General features: G+C 43.2%; 1 protein-coding gene across 1 annotated transcript in view; it reads left to right on the top strand.

The window, feature by feature from the left end:
- Nucleotides 1-471: 471 nt before the first annotated feature.
- Nucleotides 472-22,654, top strand: part of adam19a (ADAM metallopeptidase domain 19a) — a 186,145-nt gene continuing 163,962 nt past the window's right edge. Inside the window, exon 1 of the mRNA XM_076087223.1 lies at nt 472-674. Coding sequence (XP_075943338.1) covers nt 545-674 — 130 coding nt within the window. The 5' untranslated portion in view covers nt 472-544. The remainder of the gene's footprint in view (nt 675-22,654) is intronic.

Genomic DNA, 22,654 nt, shown 5'->3' with positions numbered 1-22,654 from the left:
TCCTCTATAGGAGTTGGAACTTTTAATATTTCCGTTTTGAGCAATAACTGCTGATTTTAGACTTGCTGCTGACCTGCCTGCTTGCTTATGTGCATGCAAACATCTTATTACATTACAGTCATTTAGCAGACGCTTTTATCCAAAGCGACTTACAATTCAGAGTCTATCACATTGCTACACCGTAGGCACAGCTACGGGAGCAATTTTGGGGTTAAGTGTCTTGCTCAAGGACACATCGACATGCGACTAGCGGAGCCGGGGTTCGAACCGCCGACCGTCTTTCTGATTGAAAGACGGCCCTGCTATCCACTTAGACACAGTTGCCCCTTATATGATCTTATATGATCCCCTAATTGCTAAAATGTCTTCTAGTTGTGGGACTTCTGTTTGAAGGCTTTCTTTATGGTTTTATTTTGATGGGTCACACAGGAAGTGCTGTATTTTGCGCTCCTGTGTTCGGATGATGCTCGGAGGAGTCAGAGGGAGGCAGCGTTGAACACGGCGAGGAAAGGGAGGACGGTCGGCGGTACCGAGGGTCACAGGGATGTACAGTAAACACAGGCAGAAAAATGCCCAAATATCACCGGCAAAATGTGGACGTTTGCTCGTTTTTCTTTATTTTCTGCTGCTGAACGGGACACTGGACAAAGCCAGCGGGAACACCGGAGAACAAGGTAAAGAAAAGAGCGGACATGCCGTCAAACTTCTTTGAGCATCGACCAGTTGCGTGTTGAAGCTTTGAAGCGCAATAGCTGACACGGATGGCATGTTTAAAACGTGTCATTCAACACAACGTGTTGTATTGAAGCGGTATTCGGTAGGTGTGAGGTGTCACTGGAACTTTACTGAAGTCATTAGCCGCTTTATAAAGCTCAGGGCTGCGTACGCCAAATGCCATATATACAAATCTGGCAATTGAATGGCATGTTGCGTATCGGACAAAGGCACGAGACACACATGCCCTGCTACATGTGTTCCTGCACAGCAAGGACTCATTCTTCATATTCCCACTGGCTGCATCTGAAGCAGCAGCATAAGCGCAGAATAACACTGTGCTAACATGTCGCTGTGTCACCGGCTCTCCGGTTGACTGCCTCCTCCTCAGGGCACCGGGGGGAATGAGGTCAAACTCTGAAAGTGGACATTGTTGAATTATGTCTTTCATGCCCAATGAGTGGAAGACATTAGGTGTTCTACAAACACGGTGCCGTATGTTTAAGAATATGTTAATATTTCACTGTATGCAAGGGAACATGAACTTGTCAAAGTTTTCAAACGCGTTTCGGGTGATCGTCTCTTAACAAGCACGTATCGAAGCGAGCGCGTGTCCGTTTCCCACATATTTCCCTATTGAAGATGAATTGTTGAAGTTTGTGCAGTTTAGTGTAGTAGAAGACTAAAGGTCTAGCATGTGTTTAGATAATAGACAGCAGTCTGTTCAGCCGATCCACAGACCAGCCCGCTCCTCTTGTGCGTTGTCCATAAAAGGCGGTTCAGAGGGACGCTGGAGGACAGCAGACCGCTACAGTGGAGCAGTCCACATCACGGACACTGATGGCACAGAAAGTCTCTTCTTGTGCACTTCGTGGGTGAAAGCAACACAATATAAACCCTGGCTGGATTCCATTCATCACTGCTCAGGGTGTGACTCGGCTGGGACTGTTTGAAAGGACATGAAATGAACTCTCAAAGTTACCTTGAATGTATTCTCATCGTCAGCCACATACAGGCCGGGGGGTAGCGGTCATGTGGGCTGAACAGCTCCAAGGACAAATAAGACTTCAACACTGTCCCCCATTCAGGACAGATGTTCCAAGTTAATGTTGTTAGCAACCCGTGTGAGTGTGTGTGTGTGTGTGTGTGAGTGAGCGTGCACTTGAATACACAGTTGAGTTTTCAGTAAGAGAAGAAAAATCTAGTGTTGTTGAAAATACCCAACAGCACTTGTTGTAATGTGTTTGTGTTCTGTGGAGAACTGCACTGAGATCAGTGGGTTGATCCTGACATGCTGTGAACTGAATGACCACCTTCTACCAATCACTGAATAGCATCAATACGGAGAGTTAATCAACAAAAACATGTATCAACACATTGTTATTTGCACAATACACTCACTAATATTATAACGTAATGAATGTCAGCTGTTGGAAGCCTCCAGCAGCTGATAACAATGTCTGCCCTTCCCTGTGGCTGAAGCCAGACCCAGACTAGTTACGCTGATACTGGTATTAAAAGTTAAAGGTGCCATATATGAGATTGGGAGCAGATACTGTATGTTGCCTCTCAACAGCTCTCAACATGGTGACAGCTGAGCCAGCGGCTTGCAGCTAACGGTGCTAACACAGCAGACTACGGCAAACGTGCTGGCGTGTCGACACCGATGTCCGTCGTGACATTATCAGCTGTAACCGCCGTTTAATCTGCTACGACAGGGCGGCGGCCATAGAGCTAGCCGGGCACGAACACGCACTACAAGCATGAGCGGCCGGCCCGGCTACGTCAACAACGTAGAGCTGTTGTGGCTCTATTATTACTTTTGGGATGCAGTGAGGAACAAATTCCTCTGACTGGGCGCTTCTCTTTTACATTCAACAGAATAATGAAGTAGTATAACAATGCTGACAAGATTTGTTAAAAACAATCCCTGGATGGTAATGAACCTTTTGTGAGCGTATTGTGTCACTAGAAGCCTGTCAGTCCAATGAGGGTGACGCAGCACCCAGTACGCTACAGCCGGACCATCCTCCATGCAGCACTATGTTGCCCAAACCGGGATCCAGACCGGGGACAGCCGATCCAGTCCTGAGAAGCACGTCGGACCGCCGCATGCCGCCGTATTCTCACCGTGTGTCCTCCAGCCCACAACAAGCTACAACAAGCTAACGGTTGCGTTGGCTAACACTGGTAGCTAGCTTCTGCTTTATTTAATATGTAATACCAGCGTCAGCACAGAGCCACTTATCCTCCTCCTTTGTGTTTTACCATATTCTTTCATTTGTTATTCGATCCAGTACTTTGTATCAGTATTTTCTTCTGCAGCGTGGTGTCAACCAGTAATGCACCAGCTAATTGGCTGCACATCATAACTGGCCAAAAACCACTCTAAATAGAGCAGCGATAACTGCCTGTTCCTTTGTTCCCACTGCCTGCTGCTCCAGAGGAACAATACATCAGGACAGTGGTGATTGTGTGCCATTAAAGCCGGGAGCTCATTTTGCAGCAGTCAGCACAACCATCACACCATCCATCTGCCATCTGATCATCCGAAGACATGACAATAGACTGTTTTATATATATATATATATATATATATTTACATTTAAATGACAAAAACTAAAATTGTTTTTGAAGGATTCCTTGATGAGGTGACTTTTTCTCAAACACATCTGTTTCTATACTGCCAGGACCAGTCGTGTGCAGATCCAAGGAGTCTTGTGTACTTCACATGGATGAGACTGCACACAGCTGAGAGGAGGATTGAGTCGAGGACTCTTCAAAAGTCACAATTCAGTTCTGTTCCCCTTTCTCAGAGGCTGCAGCTAATGGATTTCTGATGTTATCAAGCAGATCCGTGTGACCCTCTCACAGAAACCGAGCCAAACATTCTACCTCTCGGTTTCTTTTGTCATCACACTGCCCCTTCTGTGCACGCAGTGTTTCGGTCGAGCACATGCTGACTACTTGGCCTCGCCCACCGATGAAAGCGGCTGACGCATTCCTGGGAGATGTTCTACACCAGCGTTTCTCGCCTCAAGTGAAACTCAGTACGTCTCAGTGGGCAGCGTGTTTTACCTCAGCTGAACTCACTGCGAGTGTTTGTTGTGGCCCAGTTAGACAAATGTGTGGGTGGAGTCTGCATTGTAGACGTGTTGCAGTGGAGTTCATTTTGAGTGGCATTCTCAGTCAGTCACAGATGCAACTGAAAGGATTTTGGATTGTTACAAATCCGGTGACATCCTGGATTTACGCCATGAAACATTCAGGTGGCTCATTAATAGTTTGGTGATGATCCTGACGTCATATGTGAATCCCATCATCCTAAACTAATGTCAGGACCATCTCAACCTGATCTCATGATGACATCATAACTTCATGTCATGACCTCGTTTTGACACGTCATGGTCTGATATCATGTGATTCTGATGTATGGCTGCACGATTAGTTTGATCAATATTGACATCCAGATTAGCATAATTATTCATAGATTTAAGACACAAAATATTTTTATTGCAATCTCACATTTCTGATAATGTACTGCACTAGGGCTGCACAATATTGGAAAAACTGACATTGCAGTGTTTCTTTTTTTCTGCAATATGCCTCTACATATTCATCTTAAATTGGGTAGCAATCTAAAGTTAAATGCATCAATCTTGTGCACAACCAGAGCAAAATATAGATGCTAGATACATGTAAATCTTTATTCCAGGCCTTTCCAAGCCGACCTACTAGAGCTGGTCGTGGCGCTCATGGAGGAAATGCACTTGGCGAGGGCCAGCCGGCACCGGGGAGAGGATCCTCCCACACCGAGTGGAGGAGTTGAATCCCCTGAGCAGACACGCCTGCACTCTGTAGAGAAAAGATCGACAAAACCAGTAGTTTACACTATATTATTCCTTTACTGTAGACTTCAGGAAAGTGTCTCACAGATGTGCGAACGCAGCGACACGGTGGCTCCCCACTTGCCGGCTGGCTGCTGTTTTAGGCAGCGCTTGATTTGATGTGCAGCAGAGTTTTCTTTTAGCAGAACACAACGTCATAAACATCATTATCATGTTCATTTAATGGTGGGAAACCAATATCGTGATCACGATCAATATTGGATTCATTGTGCAGCCCTAACCTGATGTTGTGACATCATGACCTGATATTGGTCCTGATACATATCCCTGATGTCACTCGTTGGGTTAATGCTTAGGTTTGCACATCTGTATGAGTTGTTACCCTGCAGCTTCATTCCACGCTGCTTCCTTTTTACCAACATGCTCTGCACCCTTCCTGATCGCTCTCCTCACACTCTTGTGTGACTCGCACTTTTGCTCTGGTGGGATTCAAATAAACTCAGTGCTCAGCAGTTTTATCTGCCTGCAACACGGCTCATTTACCAGGCACCGAGCGCAGCCTGCCCAGGGCCTGCGCCCCACATGCTTCTGCAATGCAAGGCCTGTTCTCTGAGCCCAGAGGAGTCAGTAATGGAACGATCCGAGAGCTCTTGAAAGCGTGGGCTGGTATTTCCAGGTGTGGGGGGGCAGCGACAGGCAGAACTGTCGTGGCTCGCCCTCTAAACGGGCAAACTTTTATTAGAATGCCCAGCTCGCCTGCTCGATTCCATCGGCAGACACCAGGCCTGGTGTGACGGCGAGGTTGCACCTTTTGAAGAATATTCTGTTTGAAAGCTAACAGGACCGCGTAGCTGGTGTTTGTAACACCCACAGAAATACTGTGCAAGGTCGTCTCCGGTCTGCTGTGTGGGCTTCTTTTAGTCATTATTCACTTTCCAAGTGTACTGTATGTTTGTGCTCTTGTGGGTCCGCGGTGGAGGTGAGTGTTTCAGTCTGATGATCAGTGTCCATACCAGGAGGGAGTGTAATGTAGCTCCAAAACAACAGAAAAGAGATAAGTGAGCTGATGCCAGATGCTACTTAATTTGTTACATAACTAAATGGAGCACTGTATAGCTCGTTATCTCTATCTAGTATTTCTCCAAATGTTTGTGAAATGAATATCACACATATTTAGGCCATGGCTAATTTTAGGCAATGCCGAAATATCCAATATCATTTTTTTCATCATTTGATCATACCAGCAAGATCATTCTAGTAAACTCTCCTGAATTAGAGGAAACGCAGCTCTTAAATGGCTTTTTTGAGGACTTTAATTTTAAAATTCCACATCAGAATATTCTGATATTGTCTGAGTGACACTCTGAGTGTCTGCTATCATTCTGAAGTGTCATTGGTCGGTGGAAGCAGGAAGTTTCTCAATGACACTTCTGTCCGGTTGCCAGCATAGACAGGCCTAATACTACTACTAATCTACTAATCGTCTACTAATCTTGTATCGATACCTTTAATCTCTGACTAGGATTTATATGATTTATAGACGAATAATTGACTTTAATTCCATAACAGCTAAAATGTAACTCAGGACTGTTTTGTGGTTAATGAGATCTCTAAAAGAAAGTGTCAGTTAGTAGCACCGCTCTAAAGAATATTCATGGTTTCTAAATTTGTGAGACTTTCTGATGTTGTTCAACAGACGTTCTGTAATAATATATATATATTAGTGCTGGGCAACGATTGCAATTTTTAATCGCGATTAATCGCATGATTCTTTTGCGATTAATCACATTGTTATGCTGAAAGTTCAATAATGAATTCAAAAGTAGTGTATTGCGCACTTTTATTTTAAAAGTACTGCTATATGAACAAACGTGCAATAACATTTGGTTTGTAAACACTTTAAACAAATAATAATATATTTTTAACAGCAGTATTCCCTTTACACAGTAGCAGTTATAACACAGTTATAACTGCTTCTGATAATAGATATTCAGCCGGTGTTCATAACTTTATTTTCATGTGTGTAAGAGATGCAATTTGAAATATACTTCTTGAAAACTGCAAACCTATCTACGTCATGTTTTTACGTTTGTTAAATTCTCACTAGTGATAACTAAATGATGCTTATTATACATATTACAAACAAAACAACTTTAAAAACTCTAAAAAAAAGAATTTAAATGAATCATTTCTTTTTTTCTTTTTTTGGTATTTTGGTCAGACACATATGCAACGCTGATTACTGTAATATGTTAACTTGCCCAGCACTAATATATATATATATAATAATACTGCTGTAAAGAAGATCCGCGCCTTGCTTTTTTACTCTGTACCAAACAACGCGGGCATTTAGCCGATCAGGGCTGTGCTGCCCACCGGCTGCTAACAGCTAGCGTGAACTAGCTCTCCTTCTGCCGATTTCAACACAGATTTGTTGTTCACAATGTGGCATTATCAGTGAAATACCCGATAGTCCCCGGTACGACCGGACGGCATTAGTCTCCAGCCCTGATCCCCGGTATGAGTACTGTCACTATTACAGTATTTTGGGATGGACGTGTTACGGAAGCATCGGTTCTCATGACATCCTTAAAGCCAAATACAAAAAGCTCACCACTTCCTGTGCACCAGGGGATTTGTCCTGACGTATTGCCAACACTTGTCTCCATAAAGAAAATATCAAGGGACATTCTTTGATAAGTGATGAACACATTTCAGCCTGACGACTCCCATGAATATTAAGATTACAAACGTGTGACCTTCTGTCATTGTGAGATAGGTTTTTTTGGTTATTAAAGTGAAAACATAGAACCAAGAGAAACTATTTTTCCCAACGCCTGGTCCAAAGTAGAGCATGTCTGCTGAGACGAGGAAAACCCACACTTATTTATATGTAAATGTTACAGCTTTTCAGGAATTGCTGGAATAATTTGCAGCGTATCATTGGATCTGGTTATTATTCTGTCTCTCACACACACACACACACACACACACACACACACACAGTCTAAAAGTGGCTCTCATGCTGCCAGGTGTGAAGGAAGGAATCATCAGTGTAGATAGGGAACCACTTTCCCCTCGCAGCACTCGCACTGATCCGTCCCACCACTTCAGTTCTGGAAAAGCTAGGAAGGAAGAGAGAGAAGGGAAGGGAAGTCCTTCACAGAGCGCTTCATTAAAACTGGGAAGAGCTCAGGAACACTTGAAGTGAGGGAGAGAGAGGGATGAAGAGAGGAGGTCTGTGGGGATTTAGGATATAGGGAATATAAGAGTGAGCTGTTATAGGGGGATTGGGCTGCTGTGGCACTCCGATACTTATGTCGAGTGCACTAGTTCATCGCTGTATTCATCTGTCACACATGGGCTTTTTAAACCCAGTGTCCTCTGATTCGGGCCACATCAGCTTTGCAGTCACACATTGAGCTCGGTAAAGGTCCTGCTCTGATTTCTGCCCCTGTGCTCGCTTGTCCCTTTGTATCGATCCACCGTTGGCTCCCATTCATGAGAGACAGTTCTAGATGCTTCCCGTTGAACAGCGACTGTGAGACGCTCCTTGTTGGAGGTGGAGAAATAAACTCTATCTGCCACTGCTGAGGTCTCAGCCTTGAAGTTTTCACTCTTGCCAAACAGAAAAAGACCTTTTGAAAACACCTCAGATAAAGCCCACATCCCACCTTTTGTTTTGCACCTGATGGTGTCATTGCTGACGTGGGATGGAAAGAAGACTCCTCTGAGGAACCATAGTGAGAGAACGTGGTGTAGAAGGCCTTGAAACAGTAACGCTTGTTTTATGTTGACCTTTTAGGGCTGCCACTAACCACTATTTTAATAATCAATCAATCTGTTGACTATTACTTTGATTAATCAATGAATAATCAGATAAAACGTGTTTTTCATTGGTATTCCTCGTCTTCTTGTACAATGCTTAACTACTGTCACAGCTCTGTCACTTCTGTCTAGCTTTTTCCACCTTTCACTCACCTAATCAGTTCATTCAGTGCACCTGCCAGTCACACTCACCTCATCAGCTCATCACTCTCACCTGCTCACTCTGCCTCTTCACTATTTAAACCCCTGCCTCACACACACTCACTGCCAGATCGTTCTCCGCATTCATGCTAAACTTTCCCGCATTCACCCATGGACTGATTCCCTGTTGCTGACCCTGCCTGTTCCGGACTACCTCGCCTTGCCTCTGCCCTGGTAACTTACTCAGCCTTTCTGTCCTTGACCACGAGAATCCTGTCGCTGATTCTTCCGGAGAATATTCTACCTGTCGTGTGTTGAAAATAAAGAACTTAAATCATACCAGTCCCGGTGTTGTCGTACTGCTCCTGGGTCCTAACTACACCCGTTACAACTACAATAACATACAGAGACCGTTGGATGTCATTAGAGTATTAACTTGAAGCCATTTGGTCCGACGATACACCCCTGATTATTTAGTGAAGCATCCATTCTGCTGTGAAAGTGCAGAAGGAATGAAACACACTACCTGTAGTGACTGTTTCCTTTCTACAGGAATAACTGGACTCGCAAAAAAAAAACACACTCGTACGTTAACTGTTGGAATGAAAAATACAATTTAGTGCTGAACTGTGCATTATTCATCTTACCAAACAATGTGTATTTGTCAGACTGGAATCATTACTAGAAGCAGCCTCAGGCTGGTAGAACACAGGATAACCTCTGAAACTGTTATTATACTGTTGTAATCCTTCGTCTGTTTGAAGGTTGTCCAGTGTTGGATTGCAGCTTTGGACTAGTCTTTGTCTCTCGGTCTTCCTGACCGTGTCATTGTTCTCCCATCGTGCTGCTCTACCTGCTTTTCTGTTTCATCACCATTTGTCCCTGCTGCATTGTTATAAATGTATAGAAAACATCCTCCACTGTCAAAGCACAATTCCCCATTTCACTGAAAACTTGTTCATTTGTGATTTACTTTATTTAATAGCAGAAATGAAGCGAACAACGTATATCTTTAATTTTTTATGAATACATCGCAGACGGAGACAGAGTGCATTATGTGAGCGCCTCGCTCTTTGGAATAGTTAAACAGTCATTCTGCTTTTAAATAAGAATAGTGCCTTGGGAAAACAGCCACAACCTGACGGTAAGAGCAGCATATTGTAGGAGCATTACTTACACATGTTGAAAGCGGAAGTGTATGAGTATTAAGGGAACTATTGATTTGTATGCTGCTTTTACAGCTTGATGTGGGTTGCAGTGGTGTAATGCAATCTTAAGAACAATAGAAGCGCTTGCCAAAATAATGACACTAAAGACATGAAAGAGCTGCCATGCTAGGTTGATAATGATGAGTGCTTACAGTTAAGTCAAAGTTCTAACCTAGATTTAAAAGTTGTCAAAGTTGGGAGAAGTCTGGTATATCCTGTAGGTGTGTTCCAGCTCTGTGGTGTACTAGCTAAATGCTGCTTCATGTCTGGAGTGGTTTGGACTCAAAGAGCAGTCTACCTGGTGACCTGAGAGGTCAGGAGGGGTATATGGTAACAGACAGAGATGTATTCTGGTACCAAGCATTGACAGATTTATAGACGAGCAGTAATTTAAACTAGGGCTGCAACTAACGATTATTTTAATAATCGATTAATCTGGCGATTATTTTTTCGATTAATCGATGAATCGGATATTAATGGGCCAAAAAAGACGAGTGAATAAAAACGTGTCTTTAGTCTTGCAAACTATACCACCCCTGCTTTACTACTGTTATTAACGAGCTAACGCTAACTTGTCATGGTTGTCAAGCTGGATAACGAGTAAACACCAGCACCAGAAGAGCTACTGGAGGGACGTTATGTTCCTCACTTCAACACGGAACAAAAGTAGGATTCTGTAGTGACTAACCCTGCTGTTGACCTCCTTCCTCCTCATCAAGGACTCCAACATGTTTACGTTTTAGGTGCTGAATCATCACCGTGGTGCTCCCGTGCCATGCCATGTCGCTTTTGCATATCTTGCAATTAACACACTTTTTCGATTTATTTAGTGTGAAATGCTCCCACACCTTGGATGACTTCGCCCCAGCGCGATAGCCTATCAGCGTTGAGTTGCTCCTCCTGTCATCAGTGACGTCCTGCTGTTGTTGAATCAGGAAACAAATACTGTAGCCGTCTGTGTTCACCCAGAGCTCTACGATCCCTCATATCAATAGAGACCAAACTATGTGTATAAATGTGTGTGTGTGTAAAGCATATGGTACAAACAATGAATAGACGCTGCCGTATTTACGTCTAGATGAAGTTATTCTGAGTGTTGGTGGAGCTGCTACAATGTTAGCTTAGCCTAGCACCGCTCCATCCGAGCTCCATTGAGAAGACAAGTAGCCTACAAATCGGCATCATTACGTAGTTATTTCGGAGTCCCTTTTTGTCGGTTTATTGCCGTTAAATCACAGCCAAATCAGTTTATGTTGTGTTCATACAGCTGTAGTAAACAGCGACCTGTGGCTTGCTAGACACAGTGAATACAGCTCGATAAAATCCACAGAGCTCCTCTGGACAATGTTATGAACCCAGACATGACGGCGTTTAGTTTCCCGGGATATCTGTGACTTCCACAACACGTACTCTGCTCCGCTCTGCCCGCGCTCAACTCAACCTTTTTTTTGTTATACTCAAACAGCTCCGCGACTTATTGAGTGGCGTAATAATCGCGCGACACAACGAATCGATAATGAAATTTGTTACCAACTCTTTTAATAATTGAATTTTATCGATTTAATCGATTCGTTGTTGCAGCCATAATTTAAACTGTATTCTATCTAGAGTTGTTCAGATACCAGTATCAGAAATGCATCCCATACAATCTAAATCCTGGATCAGGTATCAGCGAGTAATGCTCTAATCCGATATCACGTTATCATATCATTTATCAGCTCATTTTGGATACCCTCAACCCCGAATTTCCCCCAGTTTACATATATTTGCACCATTTGTGACTTGTTTTTATGTTTACCGATTGTCACTCATCAGCTACCTCCCCAAAAAACCAATGCTTGCGTCTGAAATCGATGATAGAAGCGCTAGATGTGTTTTGAATTCATGAACCTCTCTCTTTCTGCAGTTGACTGTTGTTTCTCTTCTGTCTGTGGATTGCTACATTGTGGGGAAATAGAATCAATGAGAGGTAAAGAAGAAAAAAAAGACTGATTTGACCATCACAACTATACGCAAGACTTGACCCATCAGACTCGACTACGTAAAGTATTAGTTGGTAGACACCCCGAGTTTAAATGAGTAAAAACTACTTACCAAATTCCTAAGTACCATACTAATATGCCTCCAAGCCTTCATGGTAACTGCTCTCATTATACAGATACTAAACCAAATCCTTCTGAAATCATGAGCCTCTCTGCTGTTTCTGACTCGTCATGTTTACGACTTTTGGATACATCGCCTTTTAAGATAAGTGTTCATGCACAATGGTGATGCATTATTCATGACGATGATTAAAATGCAGAAGTTTGCTCAGTAATATTAGCATCCACTAAAAGCAAAGTTAGACTTGTATGAAACTAATTTCAATATCTATCTCAAACATGAAATATAAAGACACATTTAGGACACAACAAAGACGATGAAAGACTTGTACAGATTGTGATTGGACGGGACAGGAGAGGTACATCTCAATGCGACTGTTGTGATCACTCTACCAACCCCTTGGCTCACGCTTCAGAACACAGAGATCACAAAAACGGGTTCCTTCTTTGTGCAGGATTTTTTTCTTTTAATGAGGCTGCATCAGAAGTGATTGTCCTCATTGCCCAGTGAAAAGGAAGCGTGGCCTACACTGTGGCCTACACTACCAACTTTTAGGGCTTGCTTGTACTGCAGGAGTTGTGAATATGTTGGAACGAGTTTCTCAGAGTGTACAATCTCAGTTTGGGGGGGGAATGACACCCCTCCCTGTCTCTTCATCTATCTTTGTCTCCTTGTTGCCATCCTACAAGCTTCCCACCACCATCCCCAGTTCCACAAAAAGTCCCCAAAGTGGGTTAAAGCAAAAAAAGAAAAGAAAAAAAAGAAGCTTTATCCATTCACATTCAGTCTGGCACTGGATGGCAGGGAACACATATGCTGTGCCATCTCAGTTCTCTGTAACTTCAGACTGGGCATTAACCCCAGGGGAGGAGGAGGAGGAGGAGGAGGAGGAGGAGGAAGAAGAAGAAGAAGAGATTCAGCTCTTAAATAGGACTGGTATGCATTATATCACACAGTAAAGCAAACAGTCCAGAGCTGTCATTACAGTCTGTTGTAAGAGACAGCACAAGGATAGATGGTAATAGGCCAAATATACGGGGGTTTGAATCCAATAACAAGACGCAGCTGATTGCCCCTCCGTTGTACCCACTTTATCTCTTCCCTTTTTTTGTCTCTCTAGAGAGCCCTCTCCACTCCCTCTGCAAAGCGAATGCACACAGTCATTCCTCAAGAAGATAAAGTATTTGCCGCGTATTATTCCTCCTTTCTCGGCCCGCACCCTCTCCCCCCGTCCTCCCTCTCTCTATCACTCAGCCGCCGGAGTAGATATCTGCCACTGTCAGATATAGATCACGCCTCTCATTGTTTTTCGGCGCCACGCAGTGTTAGCTCGCCGGGCGTGTTAGCACGACTGCTGCGGCTTACTCTAAGGATGTGAGGCTCCCTCAAGGTCCGCAGAGGAAAAGAGAGTAAATAAAAGAATAAAAAAGACGAGTGAGAGAGAGGTGTGTACGAGGCATGGAGAAGGACAGGGCGTTCAATGACTTCACAAAGAGAGAGTGTAAAACAAGGACATAGTTTGGACAGGATGTGTTCATAAGTGAGAGAGGACTGAACGTACACTAGGGCTGTCAAAAATGTCCTTCCACAAAACACAGGTTTGAACTATTGGAATATCTATTTTTCGCATCTTGTCGATGACACCATGTCCTAGTTGATGGCTTTCGATCTGAATGTCCTACCTTTGTTCCTGTAGATGGGTTTGGTTTTCTTTGTCCAGATTCCTCGGAGATCTTAACCACGACAAAATGAAGGTTAATGTTCTTTTTACAGTATGTTGTGTTGGTTATTCTGAGTATCAAGGGCACCGTTTTTGAAAAGAGATGTTGAAGCTAGATTTTTGTGTTTGTGGTTTGTGTAATTTGATTTAACAATTCTTTACTGCCAAACTGTCATGTGCTCCAGCCATGCTCAGTCACATCTAACATGGCGAGGCTGTCAGGGCAGAGCAGTCCAGGCTGCAGCTGCTCCGTCAGCCCATCTCATGCTCCCTAAAACCAGATGTTACAGTTAAACATCAGCACTGTCCACGACCAGTCAGCCAGCCAGTCATCAGTCAGCACATAGCAGCGTGGGAAGTGTTTTCCTCAGGGATCCGGCTTAGGATGCCTGCTTCTCATACTTAAGTATGCTATTTATTAATATTTTGCAACGTATCCTCGTGCAGCGGTTTCTATGACATCTTACAAATAATGACCCACGTTTTCGTGCGTTTTCCTACAAAAGCCATCAACACCCAGCAACATTTCCGCTTGTTACATGCATACGGTCTTTAGAAAATCAAATTCCGTCTTCACAATAAACTCAGTTAGGTTTAGGAAGAGATCGTGAAATACTGAGCTCGGTTTAGGCAACAAACCTACCTGGTTAGGGTTAGGTTTAGGAAGTAAGTAAGTAAAATGTATTTATAAAGTGCTTTTCACAGACATTAGTCACAAAGTGCTAAACAGGAGTGGAATTACAAGCATAAATAACACAAAGCGACCATGTAAGGACCAAAAGTTTACATTTAGGACGACACAAAAAACTGAAAGAACACAATTAAAACATGGCTTAAAAGCAGGCCGAGGACATGAGTTTTACACAATCGCCAGTTCAAACAGGTGTCTTGAGCTGATTCTGGAAAGGATTCACGGAATCAGCAAAACATAGGGGCGCAGTAGTCAATGCGTGAAGAGATAAAGGCGTGTATGATCATCTCTAGTTCAACTGTTGATACTACAGATCTCAATTTGCTGATATTTCTTAGGTGAAACAGGATCTGGACAGCTGCTTAACATGGGGGTCAAACGAAACTGATTGGTCAAATATTACCCCTAGATTACACAGTTTGAAGTGGGCAGCAGAGGGGAGTGGACCAATACTCTTCTTGATCATAGGGACAACTTCATCTGGAGCAATAACCAGAACCTTCGTCTTATTAGCAATGAGTTGTAAGCAGTTTTCTGCCGTCCAGTCTCCAACAGCATTTACACAGTCCAGGAGCCAGTTACCTCACTGGGTTTGAATGAGAAATAGAGTTGAATATCATCTGCATATAAATGATAGGCAACATTATGACTTTTTATAATCCGTCTCAAAGGCAACAAATATAAGGAAAATAACAGAGGCTCCAGAACCGAGCCCTGCGGTACGCCACAAGACAGTGGAGAGGTAACAGACAAAATCTCCCACAGAGACATTAAAAGTTCTGTCAGCGAGGTAAGATGTAAACCAGTCTAACGCTATGCCAGATATGCCAACCCAGTCACATAGCCTCTTAATCAAGATGTTATGGTCAGAACTGAGTTCGAGAAGTACCAAACCAGAGCAGTCACCTGCATCAGAAGACATGAGAATATCATTTGAAACCCTCAGGAGAGCGGTTTCAGTAGTGTTTTTTACAGAACCCAGATTGGAATTTGTCATACATGTTGTGTCTCTCCAGTGCAGCAGTAAGTTGGTTGGCCACCACCTTCTCTAAGATTTTTGAAAGGAAAGGCAGTTTTGATATGGGCCTGTAGTTCATGGGCAATGCCGGATCTAAGTTTGGTTTCTTTAATGTAGGCTGGATAGTGGCATGCTTAAAATAGGACGGGACAATTCCTGTAGACAATGAGGAATTAACGATAGATGTTCCAGCAGGGCCAATAATTGGCAGAACTTTCTGAAATAGAGAGGATGGTATAACATCCAGGGGGCAAGATGATGGCTTTGTTTTCATGATTAAGTCCATCAGGTCTTGAAGTTTTGAAGTCCAGAACAGTAGGTGAATAAGAGGAGCTACAGGTAGATGACCAAATCCCAGGCTGAATACCAGACCTAATAGCTATTACCTTATCAATAAAATAGGTAAGGAACTTGTTACAATCGTCAACAGAAGAGCATGCTAATGTAGAGACAGACGGTGAAACAATTATATTAATTGTGTCAAACAAAATCTTGGGATTTCTCTTTGAAGAAGAAATTAAGTTGGCAAAATAAGCAGTTCTAGCTTCCTTTACTCCAGCATTAAAGTAAACTCTTTGAGATAAGTGCGATGCACTTCTTGCCCAGTGGCTTTCCATAGCCGCTCTGTCCTGCGACACTTCCGTCTCAGGCTATAGACAGCGTCTGTCATCCACGGAGAAGTGTTGTAGGCCGCCCTGGTTCTTTCCTTAAGAGGTGCCACTTTGTCCAGCAATGTGGTTCAGTGCTCATTAGACCGTGAAATACTTAGCTCTGTTTAGACAACAATACTACCTGGTTAGGTTTAGGAAAAGAGGGTTGTTTGGGTTAAAATAACCACGAAAGTGCCCTTCCAAATTCCGAAAGTTACGTGACAAAAACATCAGCGTTAACTTCTCGTTTCACACGGGGAACGAACAGCGGTCTCCTGGCTGAAGATCGCGGTTTGTTGGACTCATCAACCTCCCGTCCCGTTTGCGCTTCAGCATCTTAGAATTACGTATAAGCACATGGACTAAATTCCTAAAGAATAAACGGCAAGCCAAACGCCAGCAACAGTTGAAGCAATGTAAAGCCTTCGTGTAAAAATAAAGGCTCTTTTTTCTGAGAGCATTCACTCTTGCAAAGTTATTAGAAGTTTCACCATTTTCTCAAGGGTCACTGAGCGGTCTAATCTTCTGTAGGTGGAGAAAATGAGTCGTAACCCTCGCGGCAATTAAAGGTGGATTTCACAATTAAGCATGTGCTGTGACTGTCTTTGCAGCGGTGATGGCACATTTCTCTGCTGCCCTTACCCTTCATTTGCTGCTGATAATATATGTTCTATTCTAATTACCTATAGTTACTTCTTTATAATGTTTTTGTCCATATGCTTTATTACACACTCCGCTCTTTACTTTAATTTCATCTCATTTACAGCAACTTTTTCTCACCTTGAGTTAAAAACATTACGTAGTACACTTCAGTGGGGAGTTGACATGAATATTAAGCATATAAAAGACACATTATGGCCAAGTGATTCATTATTTCAAGTTATTATGGTATTTATTAGATGTGCTTTCTGTAAGTAAATTGAATAATCACTCAACCTTGATTTCACATTGGTAAGAAAATGAAATGATGTCACGTTTTGTGGATTGTCTTCCTCTGTCTTTCCAAACCGATGGAAGACATTTAGAATCATCTCTTGTAAGAATTAAAGTAGCACAGAGACGGAAAAATGTCTCATAATGAACAAAGACCATGCTGTGTCATATTATTTCAGTTAAAGGCTGGCAATGAATTTGCATCGTTTCATTATAGTTTTATTCATGATCCCTGATGGATATGCATTTTGACACAGCAGGGACAAATGACCTGATAAAGAGGAGGAAGGTGTTCTTTTTCTTTTTGAATCTTTTTTTGTAATAGTTCAGGGCAGAAAGACTGGGGAAACTGGGACAGACAGCCTTTAAAAGTCCTGGTCTTAAAGCTGATACGTTGCATTAACATCACATGCACCTCGGCCCAGTAATCCAGAAGAATGGCTTAAAGCTTAACTGATTCAGTCTTTAGTGAGGGAACCTGCAGGAGACAGAATTGTCAAAAGAGGCCAACTGACACTAGGTTTTTAAGATGATGCATATCAGCTGATTTCTTTGCATAATATAAATGCATATATTTGATATTAATCCCTTGAATGCGCCAATTCAAGAATTGTAACCAAAATACAGTGGCACACTGTCTTTAATGACTCCCAAAAGTCCAATGTGGCTTACATCATATAGTACAATTTGTCCTCCGGTTGTGTCAGTGTTGACTTTAAACTGCTCCACAATGAATGTGGATTTTGACATCCAGCAAAGTGGGCTGCTGTTCTTTCAGGAGCTGTGAGAGGCCGAGCTTCACCTCTTAACGCTTCTCCATCGTGAGACTTTCAATTTATGGAGCGAACCAACTTGAAGAAGAGCTGAAAAACTCATTGTACACCTTTTTAAACAGAAATTGATTTTCTTTGGACCCGGGAGCAGCTGTTTCGGAAGACATGCTGAACTGCCTCACTCAAACTTTGTCCGACCGCTCATTGTCCTTCTGCCTCAGAGTGCTTGCAGAGGTCAGAACGCTGAGCAACCTTGAAGCCGCTTGGCGCTCTGCAGCCCCCGCCACCACACAAGCTGACGTAAAACTACCCAGCAGTGCTAACAGAGCTGTAACGGGAGACAGGACGGCGAGGAGCGGTGAGGAACGAGACATGAAAGGCAGCATTTAAAAGATCATTTACCATAGAGAGCTCTATCTGTGTCTCTGACTGTAAACGGATGCCCCGCGGTTGGCGTTTGAGCAGGCGGATAAGACGGTGTATCCAATGAGCTCTCTGCTAAACTGAGGAATGAGGTTTAGGTTCCTGGTTAGAGGAGCGGCCCTCCTCATCCTTTTTCGCCTCTCCTGATCCTCTGCACACATGTACCACCTGACAGACACGCTCGCACACACACACTGTCACACAAAGTGATTTCATAATTGAAAAGCTTCACAAGAGACTCCGTGGAAGGGTTGCAGCCAGGAGAAGTGGAGCAAAGAACAGCGGTGATTTGTTGACTCAGAGGTCGGGCATCGCATCTGCCTGGTGTTTATTAAGCGCCCCAAAGCCTCGTTGAGCCACAGTCGATCATTCAGCGGGAGCGGCGTGATGGAGAGCGTCATCCCCGCCAACCTCTAATGCCTCTGCTGAAGCTATTAGCCCATCTTAATGTTTTCTGCAGAGAGGATGCCTTAGCCACAGAGATTCCAGACCAATGTGTCATCTGTAGATTTTGGCAGTGAATTAATATTGAATACAGATGTTTGAATTTTCTGGGCCACTCCACCACACATTTACAGTATCAGGTAAGGTGTACTGTATCCTTACACTGCAGGTGAAAAGCAGTAAGGCCACTGTAAGGACCTATAGACCACTGTATCTGAGCAAAGCTCTCTTATTTTCCATTCTCAGATCAATACCATATTTCTGCCATTAGAGTTCTTCTATGAGCTCAAAGTGAACACTGCAATCACCATCATTTTCCATATGAAGTGAAGAGGAATGCATTCTTGTTCTCTGAGCTATATTCAGTGGCGGGGGCTCGGGGGAGGAGAGTGGAGCTACAGATGTTGACTCTCCATTAAATCTGGAAAGTAACCGCGATCAGCGCTTGTGACGTTTCCATAGAGCAGCAACAACATGGGGAGAAGATGTTGCTTACCATGACGAGAGTTCAACCACACTGCGCTACATACTTTCTGCTTAAAGCTCTTAATTGAGTGCTCCACCGATTTGCATTGCACTCCTTTAACATTGTCAGATTCACAAAAACACGTTCAAAACTGATGCAGCAGAACCTGCTGAACCAGCAGAACCACCAGAGTCTTTTTTAATTCCATGCATTCTTCTTCCTTTTAAAAACCATCGCCTATTTTACTCTCAATGCTTCTCAGCTGGCGACGGTTCGGTGGCAGAGTCATGGTGCATTATGCTAGTAGCAGCTAATGTAGCCTGGAGCATCTGCAGTAGAGATGAGCAGCTACGGAATTCTGTTCTGATCACTTCTTTATAACTCCTTCACATTTATTTACTTTTCAAACTTGTAGTCTTCAGCCCCAACCGACACTGACTCATGTGACATGATAATTCAACAACTAAAATAAATGAGAAGAAGAAAATGGAGCACTTATGGCATATGACAGAATACACTCATCAACATTGGAGAAGAATCCATTGGGATTGAGTTCATTTGTGTGGAGTGGACGTTGAGAAGATCACCGCCCACCAAGCCAGACCTGCCAGACCAAACGCCAGTGAAAGTGGAGTCAAGATGCAGCAGAGGTGGAAGCTAAGCTTACTCAGCTAGGACCTGCAATCTGCACCTCCTAAAGTCCGGTTGCACCGGGCATCGTGGCATCTCGGATCAAAATCACTGTGACGGGCGGACCACAGGACAGAGTGCAGGACTCTGGTGGGACAGAAGGTGGTAGACTCTGTTTGAATCAACGATGCTTGGTGCTCAAACATAATCAAAGGTTATGGGACAATGTTTCCCTGATGTTACATTTTTTAAATGTTAAGTTGTCGGCCATAGTATCTGCCTGGAGAATTGCTTTGCTGCTGCTGTTATATTCCTCCTGATGCCTACAGGAATGGACTACTGGTTTTGTTTTGTTGTGTTTCTCTTTTGTAGCAAATGGGCTACAACTGCATTTTGTTGTTGCATAATGACAATAATTATCATTGACTCTGAAATAGAAATGGTTAAATCAGGCAACTCCTCTCTCAAAATGAAGCAAAAGCAAATCAAGATGTAGAACAATTTTTATTGAATGAGCAGTTGGCAGGCGGTGGCTAATCTCTGTGACGAAGTCACAACCTTCTGTTGTTTCCAGTGGAGGAGGACTGATTGAGTTTGTGTTAGAGATGTTCCGATACCATTTTGTCCTTACCGATACGGATTCCGATATATACCTGAACTGGCGTATCAGCTGAGTACCAATCTGATGTCAGTGCGTTAAAAACATGAAAAAGGTTCAACAGGCCTAATATCTATTTAATATTACTGTTTCAAACCATGCATTCATTCAAGTTTCTTGTCAAAAGCTAAATTTGACAAGATATTATTGCCGTAGCCTAATACTCAGAGCTCACAGATTTGTTGTTCACAATGTAGCATCATCAGGGAAAAAATAGTTTGCAAGAGAGTGTTCAACCACAGGTGTGTAGTCCTAGTTTGCACATGTGCAGTAGCGATCGGGCAGGATGTATGGATCAGCTAGCGAGTTACACATGATGTTGGTCCTCTGTAGCGTAAACAAGCCGATCAAGGATATGATAACGTGATATTGGATCGGTGCAGAGACTCACTCACCGATACCAGATCCAGTATTCAGACTGTATAGGAGACATTTCTGATCCAAGGATCTGTATGGGAACAACCCTGGTTTGTTTAGTAGCAGTAGTACAAACACAACAAATGACTTGATCACAGCTATGCACTAAAGGTGAGTCTGGCACCACAGAGGCATGTATGTGCTTTAAACTGAAGATATGAAAATGGCTGCATCCTTCTGGTTGCATGCACGACCCACACCTGCTGAGTCCGTCACCTTACCTTGATGTCGACACATCGTGACTGAGGACAGGCTCCAGCCCTCCTCTGTGCTGCTGTCGTCGGTCAGTGTGGTTGCTTCCTGACGGGGAGACGCAGTGGAACTACGAGCGCAGCATGTCCCACCATGGACAACGTGTGCAGCACCATTCCAGAGGACGGAAAAAAGATCGAGATCAACATCTTAAGCAACCACAGACATCCACTTTTTCATTCCACTCAGCTCAACTCATTATTTTTCCTTCCCCTTTTCTGAAATCCTCAAATGTCACAGATCCCCCTCCCTGTCAGTGGCAATGCCCGGCCAAGTGTTGCTGACATTTCCGAGATTCCTTTCAGTGTTATCGCTGATAAATGGTGACCTTTGCCGCGGAGGTAAAGCATTTGATCTTCCCCAACCTGAAGAAACAAGCCTGTCAGCATTTGATCACACAGTCAATTTCACCGTGGGTTGCTTCTTTTTGATATCGAGCACATACCCCAGCAGATTGGATGGCTTACTCCGTTCCCTTTGTGGAGGCATAATTTAGCTATGCAGATTGCACAATGCACAAAGCACACTTGACAATGAGAGCTTAATGGATTACTGTACCGACAAAGAGAGTGACGAGTGCCTTTCAAGGCCCTGTGGGAATTTGATGCTTTTTAGGAGCATATGTGACAAGAACATGGCGGAGGCCTGTGGTGACTCGTGAGGCGCCTTTGCTGGGCACAAATGATAAAGCAGTGTGATGGACTTTCTCAGTAAGCTGAGCTGGATGCTAGCTTAAAGGGTGAGTGTAAGAGAGTTTGCACATTGACTGTCAGTTCCACATCAATTGTGTGAAATGCAGACATATTCTACCAATAATATTGCTGAGTCAATGAGCATAAAGCAGCATTCTGCAAGACCTTATAAGCAATCGGCAGCCGATTGAAACCGAACGGTTTTCAGCTGTTTTTCCATGACCGATGACTGACCAGTCAGTCTCATGTTTGCGACGTGCTGTATGACAGTTTTACGTCAACACACAGCGGCACCGACAGTAACTTTACAGCCACACAAGCACAACATGTTGGTGTGGGAGTAAGCACAGTGACCGGCTCGTCTGCCGACAACACAGAGCTACACAGCTAATGTTAACGGACATCGACCTAAAAACGAGTATTGGGCGAATGTAACTTATAACGTTATCATGATGTGTTCAAATGTAATCTTGTAAAATGTAGTTTTTGGTGAGAAACTTGAATAAATCCAGTTTGAAGGAGATGTTTTCACAGCAACATGAAATAGATATAAGAGATGAATTATGAGCTGTTTAACTTCCTAACACTCTAAGCAGCTTATAATACATCATTTATTTCAAAGCAAATATTTAAATAAAAATACAATAATCTGTTTCCTAATCATTTGAATTGTGTTTTTATGCAAATAACCACTCTTTTCAATTATAGTTCTAGGCAGGTCAGATACAAAAATTGCAATCAGTGCATCTCTAAGGTAGTCTACTATTTTACAGGAGAGAAGTTATAAATAGAGATTTCCCGAGCTGATCCTTAGAATCGCTATCAGAGGCAGCTGAGCATATTTTAATGGATCATATCGGCTCAAATAAATCAAAATCCAATCATTTCCTGTCTCTAGTCTGCTGTGTTTTGTCACCTCAGCCTGCTAGTCCAAGTGAAAATCACAGTGTGTAAATGTGAGAAATGATTTGGGGTTAAGTAAGAGTCCACACACTGAGGTTGGCAACATGCCTGGACTTGCTAAACGACAATGCTTATCAGTGCG

This window comes from Anarhichas minor, unplaced genomic scaffold, assembly GCF_050575085.1.
Source record: "Anarhichas minor isolate MPS153535 unplaced genomic scaffold, ASM5057508v1 ptg000009l, whole genome shotgun sequence".
In the NCBI taxonomy this organism is placed as follows: Eukaryota; Metazoa; Chordata; class Actinopteri; order Perciformes; family Anarhichadidae; genus Anarhichas; species Anarhichas minor.
This window is presented reverse-complemented; position numbering and strand designations above follow the sequence as displayed.